The following is a 16,614-nucleotide window of genomic DNA, read 5'->3' as shown; positions in this document are numbered from 1 at the left end:
AGCACTGCAGGTTTTCCCAGTGAAGTTTCCCAAACTGCTTGCGGATTTTTATGTAAATTATTCAAAATAAAATAAATAACAGCAACAAGAAAAAAAACAAAAAGAGAAGAAAGGATCCAAGCCCTAAAGAAGGTCTATTTACGACAATTTCATTTGATGAATCATTGAGACCAAACCCTGTGATAAATCACTGTTACTCTCCAGTGAATATTTTATCATCTGTTTTGTCATCCCTTTAATGCTGGGCCTTCTGAGGTTTCATGTAAATGAAACAAAGTAGTACGCCTTACCAAATGATTTAAGCTTGATGTGTAGCTCCCCGAGAATAGAAAATGCCAAGAGAACAGAACTGATGGGTGGTACAGGGGTCTTCTCTTCTTTCTGGGACTGTTCTGTGCATAAATGAAGTTCTGTCTGTAGGCAAGATTCCAAGCTGTTGGTATCTAAGAAAAAGGAGGCGGGGGTATCAGCCACCTCAGCGATACAAGATGTGCCCACTTGTATTTGTAAAAGCTCATTCTCTACTGAGGTACCTAAACGTATGATTTTATTACAACATACTTCTAATTCAACCACATATTAATTACGGCATACGTGTCCTTGGCATCACTTTAAAACTGGCAATGACTTTTTTTTTTGTATGTTCAAAGAATCAAATTAAGCTCAAAACCAAAATGATGTGCCCACAATAATGCTTATTAAATGTGTGCTCGATTACTGAATGAAGGCCAGGAATGAAAAGTGAGGCCCTAGTTTCCCTTAAAACCTCCTCCTCTATGTTCTTTTTTACCAAGTAATGAGAACAGCCTTCCAAACAAATTTACAGGTACCTTGTGTTATAACAAAGAATTCAACACATCCACTATCTTAATTTTAAAGTCTGCTTAGGATAGAACATAAAATTTTCTAGATGACATCCTTCAAAATACCTGACACACATACATACATAGGTATGTGGAGGCCGAAGTGGATACAGAAAGGGGAACATGGGAGAGACTGTGAGATTACCCCTGAAGTAGACAAAATTTCAAGACTCATCGCTGGAAAATAAACCAAGTTTAATGCATTCCTTTATATATACTCTCTGAGGTCTCACACTAAGTTCAACCAAGACATCAAAGGGGACTCACACCCAGTGATGGGCAGAGGGGCTGAGAGCCAATGAGCATTAATCAATGTCAAGGCCAAAGTAATCCTATTTCTTCACCTTGTAATGCACCCTTATCCCAGGATTTTGTCACCATTTTTTCCCAAGGACTGAAAAAATTGTGGCAAATCCCTCCTCTACCCACAGGCACACTGACGCTGGGCCTTCAGAGATTTCTTGTAAATTAGGTTGTAAAAAAAAAAAAAGCAATATTTTATATTAAATCATTTTCTGAATTTTAATAACTTCAAGTATCTCTGTGCCTGCCTTCTTTCCTCAGTAGGAGAAAGAATGGCTGAGCAGCTTTTTTAAGCTTCCTAGCCAAGATAAACTATTGGGATTTGGGCTGCTGGAAATGGGTACACCTTACACTGCAGTAGAAACCGAGTATGGTCTTAAACTGTTACCACCTCCTCTACCATACCCTCACCACATGAACTCTCCCCAGCCAATCATCTTTGCTCACTGTCCTAGGAAAAGGGACAGAAGAGGGACATAAGGGAAGTAAAGCAAGGACATTCTTGGGACCCAGATGAGTTGGTCCTAACAAAGCATGTTGCTTAATGTGGTAACTCAATATAGACTTGGGAGATGAACTAATGAAGCCTCCTTGTCTGCCAATATACACTATCTACGATATGTTCAGAGGCCAAACTGGTTCAGGCAGACCAAGCAAAGCATCCGCCTGAGGTCAGCAGCACCTTTTGATGGTGGGAACTTCCATACAATCAGCTTCTGCCACTCTTCTCCAAGGTGATAAAGTATGTTCTGTTTCTGTATTGTGAGCTCCATGCTGAGAGATTTCAACATTTTTAAATCAAAGCATTTTCTGGATTTTAATAACTTCAAGCATTTCTGTGCCTGGTAGTGAAATGGAATCATTGTTAAACATTCCATCTGGACTCAGGGCAATTCGAATATATCTGTATAATGATAAGGAATATATGGGACACAAAATTTACTAAGAACAGGAACAGTTGTTCTCCAATAGCTCATGCTTTGGAGAAAGCGCTTAGTACCTCTTCCAGACGCTGAGCAGCTGTGACATACTTCTTCTCTACTAATGCACAATTATATTCTTCAATAGCAGTAGAAAACTGAAAAGATAAGTATAACTTGTTAGGTATTTTATTTTACACATCCTTTTATTTCAAGTCTGTTTTTCGGTTTGTTTGTATTTAAAACACGAAAAAAACACACCTATAGTCTTTTTTTTTTATAGTCAGGGGATAGCCACTGAATAACGGGACCAACTGAAAAAATAATAACTTCCTCTTGACCAAAACACTGAAGTTTGAATTGAGTTTACTGACCTCTTGCAGCTGTTTAAGCAAACAAAGGACTACTGAGTCTCTCTCCAGCTGTTGCTTCAATTCTGTAAATTTAGTAGTTGATACATGAAGATCCCGGCGGACCTAATTCACACATCAAAAACGAATAACTTTTAAACTATGCCATACCTACAAAATAAAACATTTTCAGCTAATCGATAAGTTCTGTTAGGTCAATACAATTCACATTGAAATGCAAATGCTGGCTAAGAGGAAAAAAAAACACCCAATGTAGTAGGAAGAGACCTTAAGATCTGCTTTAGGTGAAGGGAAGGACAATACTCAATACATGGAAGGTCAGCTCAACTGGACTGGACCAAAAGCAAAGAAGTTTCCGGGATAAAATGAATGCTTCAAAGGTCAGTGGAGCAAGGGCGGGGGGGTGGGGACCATGGTTTAAGGGGACTTCTAAGTCAACTGGCAAAATAATTCTATTATGAAAACATTCTGCATCCCACTTTGAAATGTGGCGTCTGGGGTCTTAAATGCTAATAAGCGACCATCTATGAAGCATCAATTGGTCTCAACCCACCTGGATCAAAGGAGAATGAAGAACACCAAGGTCACACGATAACTATGAGCCCAAGAGACAGAAAGGGCCACATGAACCAGAGACTTACATCATCCTGAGACCAGAAGAACTAGTTGGTGCCTGGCCACAACCGATGACTGCCCTGTCAGGGAGCACAACAGAGAACCCCTGAGGGAGCAGGAGATCAGTGGGATGCAGACCCCAAATTCTCATAAAAAGACCAGACTTAATGGTCTGACTGACTAGTGGAATCCCGGCAGTCATGGTCTCCAAACCTTCTGTTGGTCCAGGACAGGAACCATTCCCGAAGACAACTCATCAGACATGGAAGGGACTGGACAGTGGGTAGGAGAGAGATGCTGATGAAGAGTGAGCTATTTGTATCAGGTGGACACTTGAGACTGTGTTGGCATCTCCTGTCTGGAGGGGGGATGGGAGGATAGAGAGAGTTGGAAGCTGGCAAAATTGTCACGAAAGGAGAGACTGGAAGGGCTGACTCAATAGGGGGAGAGCAAGTGGGAGCATGAAGTAAGGTGTATATAAACTTATATGTGACAGTCTGACTTGATTTGTACTTGAAGCTCAATAAAAGTTAAAAAAAAAAAAAAAAAAGAGAGAGACCTGAAAGGTCCACCTAGTCCCAAACCCTATCCTATGCAGGAATACTCATACCCTCCAACAGCCTGCCTTTGTGTCACCGTCCATTATAAACATAAGTAGTTATCGTTCATCAGAGAGCTCACCCACCTAGATTACCAGAAGCGTACACCCACTACGAAGGGATAGGTCATTCTGCAGTTGGATAGCTCTATTACAAAGTTATTTTTTATGCTGAATCAGAACCCACCTCCCATCTGTCCCACATAGAATACTTGCAGATCCCTGAAAGTGACATCTCTCAATTACCTCCATGCCTCTGCAATGCTGTCCCCTAAAACACTTTCCTTCCCCTTTTTTACCTAATTGGAGCCCTGGTGGCGTAGTGGTTAAGATCTTGTCTGCTAACTAAAAGATCAGCAGTTCAAATCCACCAGCTGCTTCACAGAAACCCTAAAGGGCAGCTCTACTCTGTCCTATACAGTCACTGTAAGTCAGAATTAACTCAATGAAAACGGGTATGGGGTTCACCTAATTACCTATTACTTCAACTCTTGGTTTGGACATTATTTCCTTAGCTACATCTCCTCTCTCCAGCTGGATTACTCCTATTTAGTATTGTATTACACTGTATTACTCATCTACATAAGTCATGAGATTCACACTCTGAAATAAAAATCTGTGTCCTATTCAGCAACTACCACAGTTTTTAGCCCTTGGAGGTGCTCAAAAAATATTATCAAATGACTGATTAAACCTCCTTATAACATCCACCTATTGAATCTAATTCCCCTTCTTGAGCCATAAATTTCAATCTTTCACCCATATGACAGGTCTTCAAATCCTGAAGGTGTTAATTTTCAAGGCTAAAGATCCTCAGTTTCTTCCATTGTTCTTCAGATGGTAGTGGTCAGGCCTGCATCTTCTCATCTGGACCAGCTGTCTCTCAAAATATAACAACCAGAACAGAATAAATTTCACCAGCTCTCATCTGGCTAGCATAAAGTACAGATAGCTCATTACATTTCTTCTTCCAGATACTTCATGTCCAATAGTACCGTCTATGATTGTATTACTGACTCATTGACCAATCAGCCAAGTACAAATACACTTTGGGAATACTGCTTGACCTCTGCCAGGGTTGTAGAGTGATTAAAAAAAAAAAAAACTGTTGCTGTCAAGTCGATTACAACTCATAGCAACCCTGTAGGACAGAGCAGAATTGCCCCATAAGATTTCCAAGGAGCGGCTACTGGATTCGAACTGCTGACCTTTTGATTAGTAGCCAAGCTCTTAACCACTGCACCACCAGGGCTCCAAAAACCAAACCTATTGCTGTCAAGTCGATTCCAACTCATAGCGACCGTATAGGACAGAAGAGAACTACCGCTTAAGGCTTCCAAGAAACAGCTACTGGATTCAAGCTGCTGACCTTCTGGTTAATAGCCAAGCTCTTAACTTCTATACCACCAGGGCTCCATAGAGTAATGCGGTGATTTTTATTAAAATCTCTAATCAGGCTGATTGGTGAATGGGCTGTTAAATAAATTTTCCAGGTAACTGGTAGTTTCCTTACTTATGATTCAAGTTTTATAAAAAACTTTTGAAAAACACATTTGTCCATTTTCCTTCTTTAGTAACTCACACAGAGAACAAACTTGATGCCTTTTCTTGGTATTAAGGACCTTGAGGATACCTCATCATCATTTTGGATATCAATGAGTCTTGTGTAATGATTTAGAAATACACATACCAGACACCTAAGATGGGAATTTGTTTAAACCTCTGATATCAGCTTACCTATTTTTCAACTGCCTCTTTTTCCTAAAAAGAAAATTGCAGGAGAAAAATCCTAGTGAGATAATACAAGTGAAAATGATTTTAAAATTATAAAATGGATATTTCTACTTCCAGACCGGCTTCCTTCTTTTTGTAATGATAGTGCTCCTGAAAATGTGCTAAATAATTCTAAAACCTGCCAGACTTTCCGTAAGGAGTAAAGCAAGCACTATTCCCCACAAAGTGATAAAGTACAAGAAGGGCAATGAGTCTCAGTTTGCCCAGAGAAACTGGCTTCATGACAGGAAGTAGAGTGCTTATGGTAGGCCACCCAAGCCAGTTTTCCAGAACACAGCCAAAGAGGGAAAAAGAAGTCTGGGCTGAGGCTTGAATGTGTTGAGGCCAGGGACAGAGCTAAGAAAATGCTAGCTCTTAAGAGATGCAGGCATTTTAAGCTCGGAGGAGATAAAAGATCTAATTCTAAGCTTCAGCTGTTTTTACTTTGTTATGTAGATAATATAATCCTGAGATTATTTCTTAAAATTTTATAAAGTGCTAATCAAATACAAGACATTATTAATTATTATAGCTAAAAAAAATTCTACCGTTAAAAAAGTTGTTTAAACTGTAGTTTGGGAAATATTTATATTTTAAAGTTAGAAGTCACCCTAAAGTCATCTAGTTCAACCTCCAACATTTACCAACAAGGAAAGTGAGTCCTGAAAAGCTAAACAGAACTGAGTTGTCTAAGGAGTCAGGAAGCTGAACTGCCTCCCTACAAGCCTACCCAATATAACTATTCTTACCTCGCTCTCTATCCTGGATTTCAGCTGGTCAATGTCATCAGACAGCTTATCCACCTGGGTAACCAGGTCCTGTGCACTTTGCATGCTAGGCAGGAATTCGCAGTACTTCTTGCTGATCATACTGCATACCTCACCCTATAAGACAGAAAATGAGATTAGTAGGGAGCCTTCTTGTCAGTTAGTCATAACCATTTACTCTTCCTCCCAGGCATTGAGTTTCTTTGAGAAACACATTTCTCCCACCCTTAAGGGTCCCATATCATACTGTGAGGATGCAAGAAGACACAATTGTCAAACCCCAACAGTGACCAAGTTACTCAAGAGTTACTCAAACACTGAAAAAAAGATAGCACTGGAGCCAGAAGGTCTCATATTTAACTCTGTCAGCTCAGGTTGTAGCCACCAATGTCAATCATATCTCTAACTAAAAAGAAAGTAAACGGACAAACTAAATCCACAGTCTGTCCACCTTGATCAATTCACTAATTTATGTCTTCTTACCTACAAAATGTTCAGGCCTGTTCTTAAAAGGCTAACTTGATTTGAGTTTCATCATCTCCTTTAATTCAAATGAATTTAATAAACAAATTACTGAATACTTACTATCCATTCAGTGCTTTGGAAGAAACAAGAATAAAACTATGATTGCCCACAAATAAATTCCTTTCAGGTAGGACAGATACTATATACACTTAAGTAACCAGAACACAGGGCTGAAAGGTGATAGTGCAAGAGAGTTACAAAGTCCTTCAGTAGCACAACTGAGGAAGACATCCTCTCTGCCAAAAGGAAAATGGGGTTCCTTTTCACGCAGGAGTCTACATTTGAGATGGAACTTAAAAAAACGCCTAGAAATACAACAGGTAAAAATGGAGAAATGGCAATTTAGGCAAAGGAGAGCCATATAAATAAAACCTGGGAGCTAGGCGGAAAAAAGTGGACTGTTTGGAGCATAGAAAGTAATTCTCAAACGGCTTAAGATTCAGGTTCGTAAAGGAAACTAGTGGGAAAAAAAAAGGGTAAGTCAGGTCCAGAACCAGGAGCCTTGAGTGTCATCTTTCTGTTATATTGAAAAAGTGGCGAAAAATCCTAAAGCCACGTTAAAGAAAAGATGCCAGTGGCATGAATACTTAAAAGTTAGGAAACCAAAAGGGTTTGTTAGAGCTAATTCCTGTGCCTTTATGGTATGGTCCCAAACTTGCTCCCTACAATCTAGATTTAGGCGGGTACACATTATTTTAAACCAAAGCAACAAAACTGCGGGAATCTTTGACAAGGTAACAATATCAGCACAAAGTGACGCTGTGCATGACTATGTGTGCTTTTTGTTTTTGTATTAATTCAAGGCAACGAGGTCCATGTAAGTGCCCTTCACATTTTTTGTAACATTCGGCATAGCCTAAAGGGCTTGGGGATGGAAAAGAGGGTTTAATAAACATATTTACAGGTTTTAATAACAAAAATGTCCACGAGGTTAGCACAATCCTCCCAAGCTATTATATTCATCAACAAACAGTACAAACACACGAAGCGGAGGCAGTGGAGGAGATGAACACAGATGGCGAGACGAGCCCTGTTCTCAGCTCCACCCCCTCGGACGCCCACCCCCCACCCACCTCCACGCTTCTGGCCCCCGCCGCCCGGCTTCTCCCGGCCTCGCCGGCCCCCCGCCGCCCGGCTTCTCCCGCCCTCGCCGGCCCCCCGCCGCCCGGCTTCTCCCGGCCTCGCCGGCCCCCCGCCGCCCGGCTTCTCCCGGCCTCGCCGGCCCCCCGCCGCCCGGCTTCTCCCGGCCTCGCCGGCCCCCCGCCGCCCGGCTTCTCCCGGCCTCGCCGGCCCCCCGCCGCCCGGCTTCTCCCGGCCTCGCCGGCCCCCCGCCGCCCGGCTTCTCCCGGCCTCGCCGGCCCCCCGCCGCCCGGCTTCTCCCGGCCTCGCCGGCCCCCCGCCGCCCGGCTTCTCCCGGCCTCGCCGGCCCCCCGCCGCCCGGCTTCTCCCGGCCTCGCCGGCCCCCCGCCGCCCGGCTTCTCCCGGCCTCGCCGGCCCCCCGCCGCCCGGCTTCTCCCGGCCTCGCCGGCCCCCCGCCCCCCGGCTTCTCCCGGCCTCGCCGGCCCCCCGCCGCCCGGCTTCTCCCGGCCTCGCCGGCCCCCCGCCCCCCGGCTTCTCCCGGCCTCGCCGGCCCCCAGCCGCCCGGCCCTCCCGGCCTCGCCGGCATCCCCCGCCCCCCGGCTTCTCCCGGCCTCGCCGGCCCCCAGCCGCCCGGCCCTCCCGGCCTCGCCGGCATCCCCCGCCCCTCCGCGCCGCAGTCCCACGCCTCCTCGCCCCCGCGACTCCGACGGCGCTCTGGCCGCCGGCTCCAGTCTCCGTCCTCCACACACACTCCTCAGCCCTCTCTCGCCTCACTCTCCGCACCCAACCTCACACCGGAGCTTCTTCGCAGGCCCGACGCCGGTGGGACCCACGCCCCGCCTGCCCCCGTCCACGCTCGCCCTTCCTTCTCCAGGCGGCTGCCACGCGTCTCCGGAGTCCTTTCCTAGCCCGCCGACAGCTGCCGGGCCCTCACCTTGATCTCCTCCACCTGCCGAGTCAGGCGATTGACCCGAGTGCCCAGATCCTCCTTCTCCAGCCTCCCCGAGTGTGCCAGAACTTCCGTCACGAACGAGGCCATGGCCACAGCCCGCACCGACCTCAACAGGTTCGCTGTCTGGTCGCCAGCGCGGCAGCGCCAGTCCCGCCGGCCGCCGTGGCGCGCGGCCTGCCGGGAAACGGAGTCTCGCGGGGCCCAGTCTCCCTGCACGGAAGGCGAGACTTGCACTACAACTCCCAGCAGGCCCCGCGCCAGGCCGATTGTGGGATTTCCACGGTGTCCCACAGTTGCATACTGGGCGGAGACGCGTTTTACTCCTCAGCGATTTTCGAATAGTTTGAGGCTTCCCGCCCGTTTTTCACTAGAAGAAATGAAATGTTTTTATCTAATAACCAGTCCTAACTGGACCTTTCTGAACTTCAGAATGCTTCTCTATGAAATTATCTAGCTGGAAGACCCAGCGAGTCCATCTCAATGGTTTGTTTTTTTCTTAAGTATTCATTCACTCACTGATCCGCAGTGTCTGTTAGAGTCTATAGGAAGGGTGCCTTCTGCAATTGTGCAATGAAGTGGCGTCAACCCATTATATGTAAAAGGCTGCCTATAATTGCACTCCTTTTATATTAAAAAACAAAAAATTATATCTACGTACATGTATTGTTAGGTGCGGTCAAGACGATTCCGACTCATAGCGACCCCATATGACAGAGTAGAACTGCCCCATAGGGTTTTCAAGGCTCTAATTCTTACAGAAATAGAGTGCCACATCTTTCTCCCACAGAGCGGCTGGTGGGTTCCAATTGCCCGACTTTCGGTTAGCAGCCAAGCACTTTAACCACTGTGCCACCAGGGCTCCTTGGTGGCACAGTGGTTAAGAGCTCGGCTGCTAACCAAACTGTTGGCAGTTTGAATCCATCGGCCCTGTGTGGACCAGAACAAGACACTTCCCACTTTTCTTCGGAGATTACAAATCAATATTATCAAAAGCTTTTTAAAATTAAGTTTCATTATGTAAATCTATCACATACTGAGAAATGTTCACTATACTATGTATAGGATGAGTCCAGTGTTAAAAATAAATAGATGCTGGTATGTACGCAGAGATAAAGAATGTACACCAAATTATATCTCTGAGTGATGGATTTACGGTGTTTATTTTCCTCTCTTTGTCTGTGTTTCTATTTTTCTGCAATAAACATGTACTGCTTTTGATAATAACTAAAAGGTTATCTTTCAGTGTTTTTTTTTTAGGCATCTTGTGAGGGTTGACCCCAAATAGATGCTGGCCATTTAAAAAAGGTCCCTGCCAATTTTAAATGTCTGTGGGATAATCCACTTAACCCTAGTAAGGCAAGGGCAGCTTCCTGTGCCTCAAGCAAAGGAAGTGAAACTAGGGTTGACGAAGAAGTCCTGTCCACCTCATCTTGAATTTCAATGCTGTTAATAATAAATGTCTGGAAACCCCGGTGCTGTAGTGATTAAGAGCTACGGCTGCTAATCAAAAGGTCAGCAGTTAGAATCCACCAGGCACTCCTTGGAAACTCTATAGGGCAGTTCTACTCTATCCTGTAGGGTCACTATGAGTCAGAGTAGACTCAACACCAGTGGGTTTTGGTTTAATAATAAATGTCCAGTGAAGAAAATGGGTCTGCAGATGGAATTCCTGAAAACTTGTTTTACAGGTTATTAAGCACCTACTTAATTAATTAAAACTTGATTAATTAAATTAATTAATTTAAAACTTAATTAATTAAAATTAATTAAACACCTACTAGGAAACCCTGGTGGCGTAGTGATTAAGTGCTATGACTGCTAACCTAAAGGTTGGCAGTTCAAATCCGCCAGGCGCTTCTTGGAAACTCTATGGGGCAGTTCTACTCTGTCTTATAGGGTCGCTATGAGTCAGAATCGACTCGACGGCAATGAGTTTTTATGTGGCAACCACTGTGCCAGGCCTGGAGGTCCAAAACAAATGAATAATTACAGGAAAATATGATAATTGCGGAGGTAGATGAAGGGTGGATCCAGATTTTGTGGTTCCTAAAAATAATAATAAATTTTTATTATTTTTTTACATATGGAGCCCTGCTGGTGTAAAGGTTAAGAGCTCAGGCTGCTAACGAAAAAGTTGGCAGTTCAAATCCACCAGCCACTCCTTGGAAACCCTATGGAGCAGTGCTATGAGTCAGAATCAGCTCCATGGCAATGGGGTTTAAACTTTTATAAGTGGTAGAGACACTCTTTAAGAAAAAGAAAATAACAAAAACAAAATTAGGTCCAGACTTTGGAAGGGGCCTGTGCAAGTAAGGTAACCTGAAGCTTAATCTGTCTCTGAGGAAAGTGCAAAGGACAGAGAAGACATCGGAAGAGGAACACCAAGTCCTGACTGAGTCAGAAAGGCTTCAACAGTAAGGGTGAATCTGAATGGAAACTCAAAGGAGGCCCCATTTTGAGATTGAAATTCTGGGATCTTCCTCCAAGAAACTGATCCATACATACCCACAAACACAACTGCGTGAGCTACCACCCCTGGGCAGAGAGACCACCGGATAAGGTGTTAACTTCCTAAGTTTCAAGGAAAAGATAGGGAAGAACCAGGGTTAGACTGAGGAAGAAGAAAGAGAGCACAGAATGGAGTTGGACTGTCACACTTCAACGCTCAGTGCATACAGGAATGAATGAATACTTGAATGGTGAAAACAAATTAATAAAGGAATGGGTTCTGCTTTCCCTCACTAAGCCACCTTCCTTTGTAGTTCACCCGTACTATGACTTATATTTCTCCCAAATTCCCAGATTTTCACAATTATCAGGAAAGGGCTCTACAGAAAAGATGAGGAAATAAGGAGTTATGTCTGAAAGAATTCTTCTTGACCTATCATGGCTCACGTACATGTGGGCATACTTGTACACAGGAAGTAAAGTATGAAGCACACAGATCTGTATGGGTATACTACAAGCAGACAGTTTTTCCAAGAATGCATAATATTTTGCCATTGTGTTGATTAGTACATTTGGTTGTTATAAAAGCAGCAGAAGGAGTCAACAATTTGAAAGAGCATCTAGTTTGCTTCAAAATCATATGAAGGTGGGGTAGGGGAGTGGTCGGTAGGGGTATGGATGAAACCAGATTGGTATGAGTGTGTAATTTTTGAGACTGGGTTGTGGGACATGGGATTTCTTTATACAATTTGCTCTACAGTTACTATATTTTTACGAAAATAACGTGCACCTTCTGTGTTTGCTAGCCGGACCTTCCCCTCTAGGTATTTTTGTAAGCAAGCTATGCTTTTTTTTTTTTTTTTTTTTAACAGCAACATGTGGAAGAGGATTGGCACGGCTGCCTCAAAGGCCTCAAAGGGCCAGCAAACGAACGCAGAAGGCACCATTATTTGTATAAAAATACAGTATATATGTTCGAAATTTTCTGTAATAAAAAGTAAAAGAAAAGAAGAACATCCCAGATGATCCTGCTCGCCTCCCTCCACCCCCATGCCATGTGATATTCACTGGTATACCAGGCTGCTTAGATGCTGAGACATCAGCCAGATGAAGCCAAGATACTTCTTTCTCTTCTCAGATGCTCCTGCCTGCTGGCTGGCCGACACCTTTGCTTTCACTTTGTGGTATACCACAGATATGCAGTAGGTTAAAATATGAATAGGGTGAGCATATTGGTCAAATGTGTATGTCTTCAATATAATAAATCCAGGTTTTCTTCTCTTACTCTAAAGTCTAGCCTTCCTCCTCATGCTGCGTCACCACTGTGTAGGAGCCAGATGGGAGTGATCGCTGCTGCAGCCTTGGGGGCAAGAACATGAAATGTCAAAGTTCAAGCCACCTGGCTCAAGTCTTGGATCGGTTGCTCACCAGTTGGGGAATCTTGGCAAGCTACGTAACATGTGCCTCGTGGTGGTGGTATGAAAATTAAATAAGGATAAAGTAACTAGCTCAAAGTCTGGCATTTAGCAGTGCTCAATAAGTGCTAATTATTTCCTTTCCTGTCAAAACGTGCTTTTTGGCAGAAGCAGCAAACAGGAATGGAAGCTGGTATATTTATAGCTGCTGTCCTAGCAGCCACAGGAGCCTGAAAAGGGAGAATTTCCCTCTTGGTATATTCTGGGCCTGAGCCTGCATTCCTTGAGTTGGGGGATGTTTAATTTTCTTTAAATAACATTTGTGGTTTTTTCTGCTTACAAAAATACTAAATGATGACTTTAGAAAATTTGTAAAATACAGATAAACACATATAAGGAAATAAAAAAACACCCATAATCCTACCAACAGATATAACCATGGTGAAATACTGTGTATGTATTGAGATATATATAGAGAGAGAGAGAATAAGTCCCCGGGTGATGCAAACAGCTAACACTCAACCGCAAACCAAAAGGTTAGAGGTTTGAGTCCACCTGACAGCACCTTGGAAGAAAGACCTGGCTATCTACTTCCAAAAAATCAGCCTCTGAAAACCCTATGGAGCACAGTTCTACTCTGCCACACGTAGGGTCACCATGAGTCACAATGGACTGGACAACAACTGGTACATATGTGATATACATATATATATACATGCATATTTATAAAACCCAAAAGCCAAACCCACTGCCATCGAGTTGATTCCAATTCATAGCAACCTTATAGGGTTTCCAAGGCTGTAAATCTCTACAGAAGCAGACTGCCACATCTTTCTCAATGTACATGTATATATATATATATATATACACACTTTTTTAATGAAAATGAAATTGTAGTATACATAATATAGTGTTTGGTTACCTGCTTTTTTCACATAAGAACATATCAAAAACATTTTTCATGTCATTAAACTTTCTTCTACAGGCTCACTTTAAAATGTTTGCCTAGTATTAACCAAAATTTAACAAATTTTCATAAATCTGTGTATATTCAAAATAAATTAGGGTAAATTCCTGGAGGTAAGGTGCTGTGTCAAAGTTATGCATACATTAAAAAAATATGAAACTGGTAGCCATATTGCCCTCCGGGAAGATTATATCAATGTGCATTCCAAACAACATTATTGTTGACAATCTCAGAGCTAGGGAGTGATTTTTAACTTTAAGTTTAGTAATTTATTCATCAAATATACATTGATGGCTTACTGTATGGTTGTTTGCCTCCAGGCGACCCTCCCGAAGAATCCACACGCACTTCTGACCTTGGGCACACCTCCTAAACCCAAAATTACCAAATTCATGGCACCTGCCTCAGCCAGAAACTGAAACAAGAACCCTTGCCACATGTGAGAGACCTTCCACTCAAACCTTCCCCAAAGCACTCCCTGCTAACCAGTCACCGAGCCACCCCGTCCTCCATTTCTTTCTGCCTCTCCGGGAACATCAGCTATGACCTGGTATTTCCATGGGAAAGTCCAGCTCGGTAGACTGCTCCTCTCCCTCCGTGGATGGGTCTGCTCATCTGTCACTACGGTCCTGCCCCACTGGAAGACTCAAAACCTGGAACTGAATGAAATGGAGACCCAAATGATGGGGCTTTGGGAGGTCTATGTGAATCATGAGGAAGTTGCCACTGTGTGCAAGGCCTTCGAGTCCTTCTTGCCTCTGCTCTAGGAGCTCCAGGTATCCTGGATCCTCACAGTAGCCTCCAATGCATTAGGACTATTGGGGCTTCTGCTGTCTGGCTTTGGGTCCTAATGCTTCCAGTTTCACAGGATCGGAGGGGTATTGAAGAGGTGGTTTTCCTCCTAGGAGGGGCTTTGGAGGCATCAGCTTCAGCCACTACCCTCTTTCCAGTCTTCTGGGTGGCCCACACTACGATTGAAGCTTCTTGGATAACAGCATACCTCAGATTTTGCCTCGGTGGGAGTTTGGAGATGGCGTTTACATAGGCTGGGCTGCTGGTATTTTCCTTGGCAGACTATTCATCTTCTCCTCCTGTCTGGGGAAAGAAGTTGTGTCCTCTCTCTGGATGGCTGGTCTCACAGTCTCACCATCCAGTGATCCAGCAGATGACTCAGATGTCACCATCCATCTAACACCAGGACCTAGGAACTTGGTGATCTAGGACTAACCTGGGCCAAGGAATCTCTTATATAGGGAGTGCCAGTAGAATCCTTTCTCTTCCTTACTCTTCGTCACTCTGTACCTGTTTGTTTCTTTGGGGCGGTGGTGGTTACTGTCCTACTTGTTAATAATTTGATTGTGTGGGGCTCTGGTGATATGATGATCCTAATTTCAAAATGAAAAAACAAGGCACAGTGTCTTAAAAAGATGTTCTTGTGATTTGAAATTTTATTTATATAAAAATGTATTGAAACTCTAACATTGATTACATACTTGATCCTTTTATTACAACCCATACCCGTTGCCATCAAGTCGATTCTGACTCATAGTGACCCTATAGGACAGAGTAGAACTTCCCCCATAGAGTTTCCAAGGAGCACCTGGTGGATTCGAACTGCTGACCTTTTGGTTAGCAGCTATAGCACTTAAGTACTATGCCACCAGAACTTCCTTTTATTATTAGGGAAAAGAAAATATTTTACAAAACTACAGCCATCATGGAACTTCTAGTGTGAATAGTCACTGAATGAATGTATAGATAGAAAAGCTGAAGAAGATGCCTTGCCAAATGAAAATGAATCATTGGCCTAGAATAGCGCCTTGTTGAAGCTCAGGATAGGAACTCCCTTCAAGTCCATTTTCGGCCTCAGGAACACAATTTGAAAGGGAGCTTTTTTTTTATGTGGTAGATTCTTACTATCCCCAAGGGTAGATGCATTCTTATTTCTGCTACGTCATGAGGCTGTGAATGGTCTGCTGTGTCTTCCCAGCTCGAAGGTAATAGTAGCAGTGAGAATAAGTGGTAAACCAAAAAGACCAAACTAAACCCAGTACCATCGAGTATATTCTGACTCGTAGAGACCCTTAGGACAGAGTAGAACTGCCCCGTAGAGTTTCCAAGGAGTGCCTGGTGGATTTGAACTGCCAACCTTTTGGTTAGCAGCAGTAGCACTTAACCACTACGCCACCAGGGTTTCCTGGTGACAGTAAGTGGTAGGGTGACTAAATGTTCCAGTTTTCCGGGACTGAGGGATTCCTGGGACTCAGAAATTTTCGTGCTAATAGTAGGAAAGCCCCAGGCAAACTGGGATGAATTGATCATTGCAGAGTAGCTGTGCCCAAATACTGCTTGGTGCGGATATGTATGTGAAGAGAGATATCAACTTTTCAGAGATGTTTTTTATCATGCGCATATAAACCCCTTAATTATTTACCCAAATGTCAGTGGACCCACAAGGCTGTGGCTACAAAGTTTCTAATTACAATAGCTCAATTTCCTTTTCTTGCCCCACCTGCACCAACAGGTGCCTGACAAGCCCAACCCAGGTCCTCCTGGGGCATTCTGTGAGACCTGAAGGAGGAGCCTCATGCTTGCTGATAAATCTGTCTGCTGGCTGAAATCACCCACAGTGTCCACCCTGTTCCTCTCACCACAACCTGCCCCGCCCCCTTAACTAGTTGAAGAAGAGTCACCATTGGGCCTTCCAACAGTTCCCACAGGAAAACAGCTAAGGGTGACGGGTCCCAATGTGCCCAAATAGGTCACTTCTCCAGCTTCAGGAATAGCTGGATTCCCTGCAGAACTGGGAAGGTTCCTCCCTCCCCAAGCTGGTGCTGCACTTGGTCAGCTGAGCTCTGAGGCTGCTCTGTTGTGCATAGAGCCCCACAATGCTTCTCGCCTCTCGATAAAACAGCCCTGACGTCTTCAGGTAGCCACTACTCAAGCAAGAATACACACATCTCCAAGAGTAAATGAGTGTGCCAATGCCGCACAGTCCAAATCCCTCCTTAGAAAAG

At 44.0% G+C, this 16,614-nt stretch overlaps 2 protein-coding genes across 2 annotated transcripts in view; one reads left to right on the top strand and one right to left on the bottom strand.

Annotated features, from left to right (window-relative positions):
• The window catches only part of ZW10 (zw10 kinetochore protein), a 32,359-nt gene extending 23,440 nt beyond the window's left edge, over positions 1-8,919 (bottom strand). Inside the window, exons 1-6 of the mRNA XM_064269060.1 lie at positions 8,750-8,919; positions 6,193-6,327; positions 2,461-2,562; positions 2,167-2,244; positions 1,849-2,008; positions 291-443 (exon numbers count right to left, since the gene is read on the bottom strand). Of these exons, the coding sequence (XP_064125130.1) occupies positions 291-443; positions 1,849-2,008; positions 2,167-2,244; positions 2,461-2,562; positions 6,193-6,327; positions 8,750-8,854 (733 nt within the window). The 5' untranslated portion in view covers positions 8,855-8,919. The remainder of the gene's footprint in view (positions 1-290; positions 444-1,848; positions 2,009-2,166; positions 2,245-2,460; positions 2,563-6,192; positions 6,328-8,749) is intronic.
• Positions 8,920-13,779: 4,860 nt separating this feature from the next.
• Positions 13,780-14,818, top strand: CLDN25 (claudin 25). The gene is given in 3 exon segments (XM_010597885.3): positions 13,780-14,485; positions 14,488-14,574; positions 14,577-14,818. Coding segments are annotated over 3 exon segments (675 nt in total). The 5' UTR covers positions 13,780-14,139.
• Positions 14,819-16,614: the final 1,796 nt, after the last annotated feature.

This window comes from Loxodonta africana, chromosome 15 (genome assembly GCF_030014295.1).
Source record: "Loxodonta africana isolate mLoxAfr1 chromosome 15, mLoxAfr1.hap2, whole genome shotgun sequence".
Lineage (NCBI taxonomy): Eukaryota > Metazoa > Chordata > Mammalia > Proboscidea > Elephantidae > Loxodonta > Loxodonta africana.
Note: the sequence above shows the minus strand (reverse complement) of the source record. Positions and strands in the feature narration are given on the sequence as shown.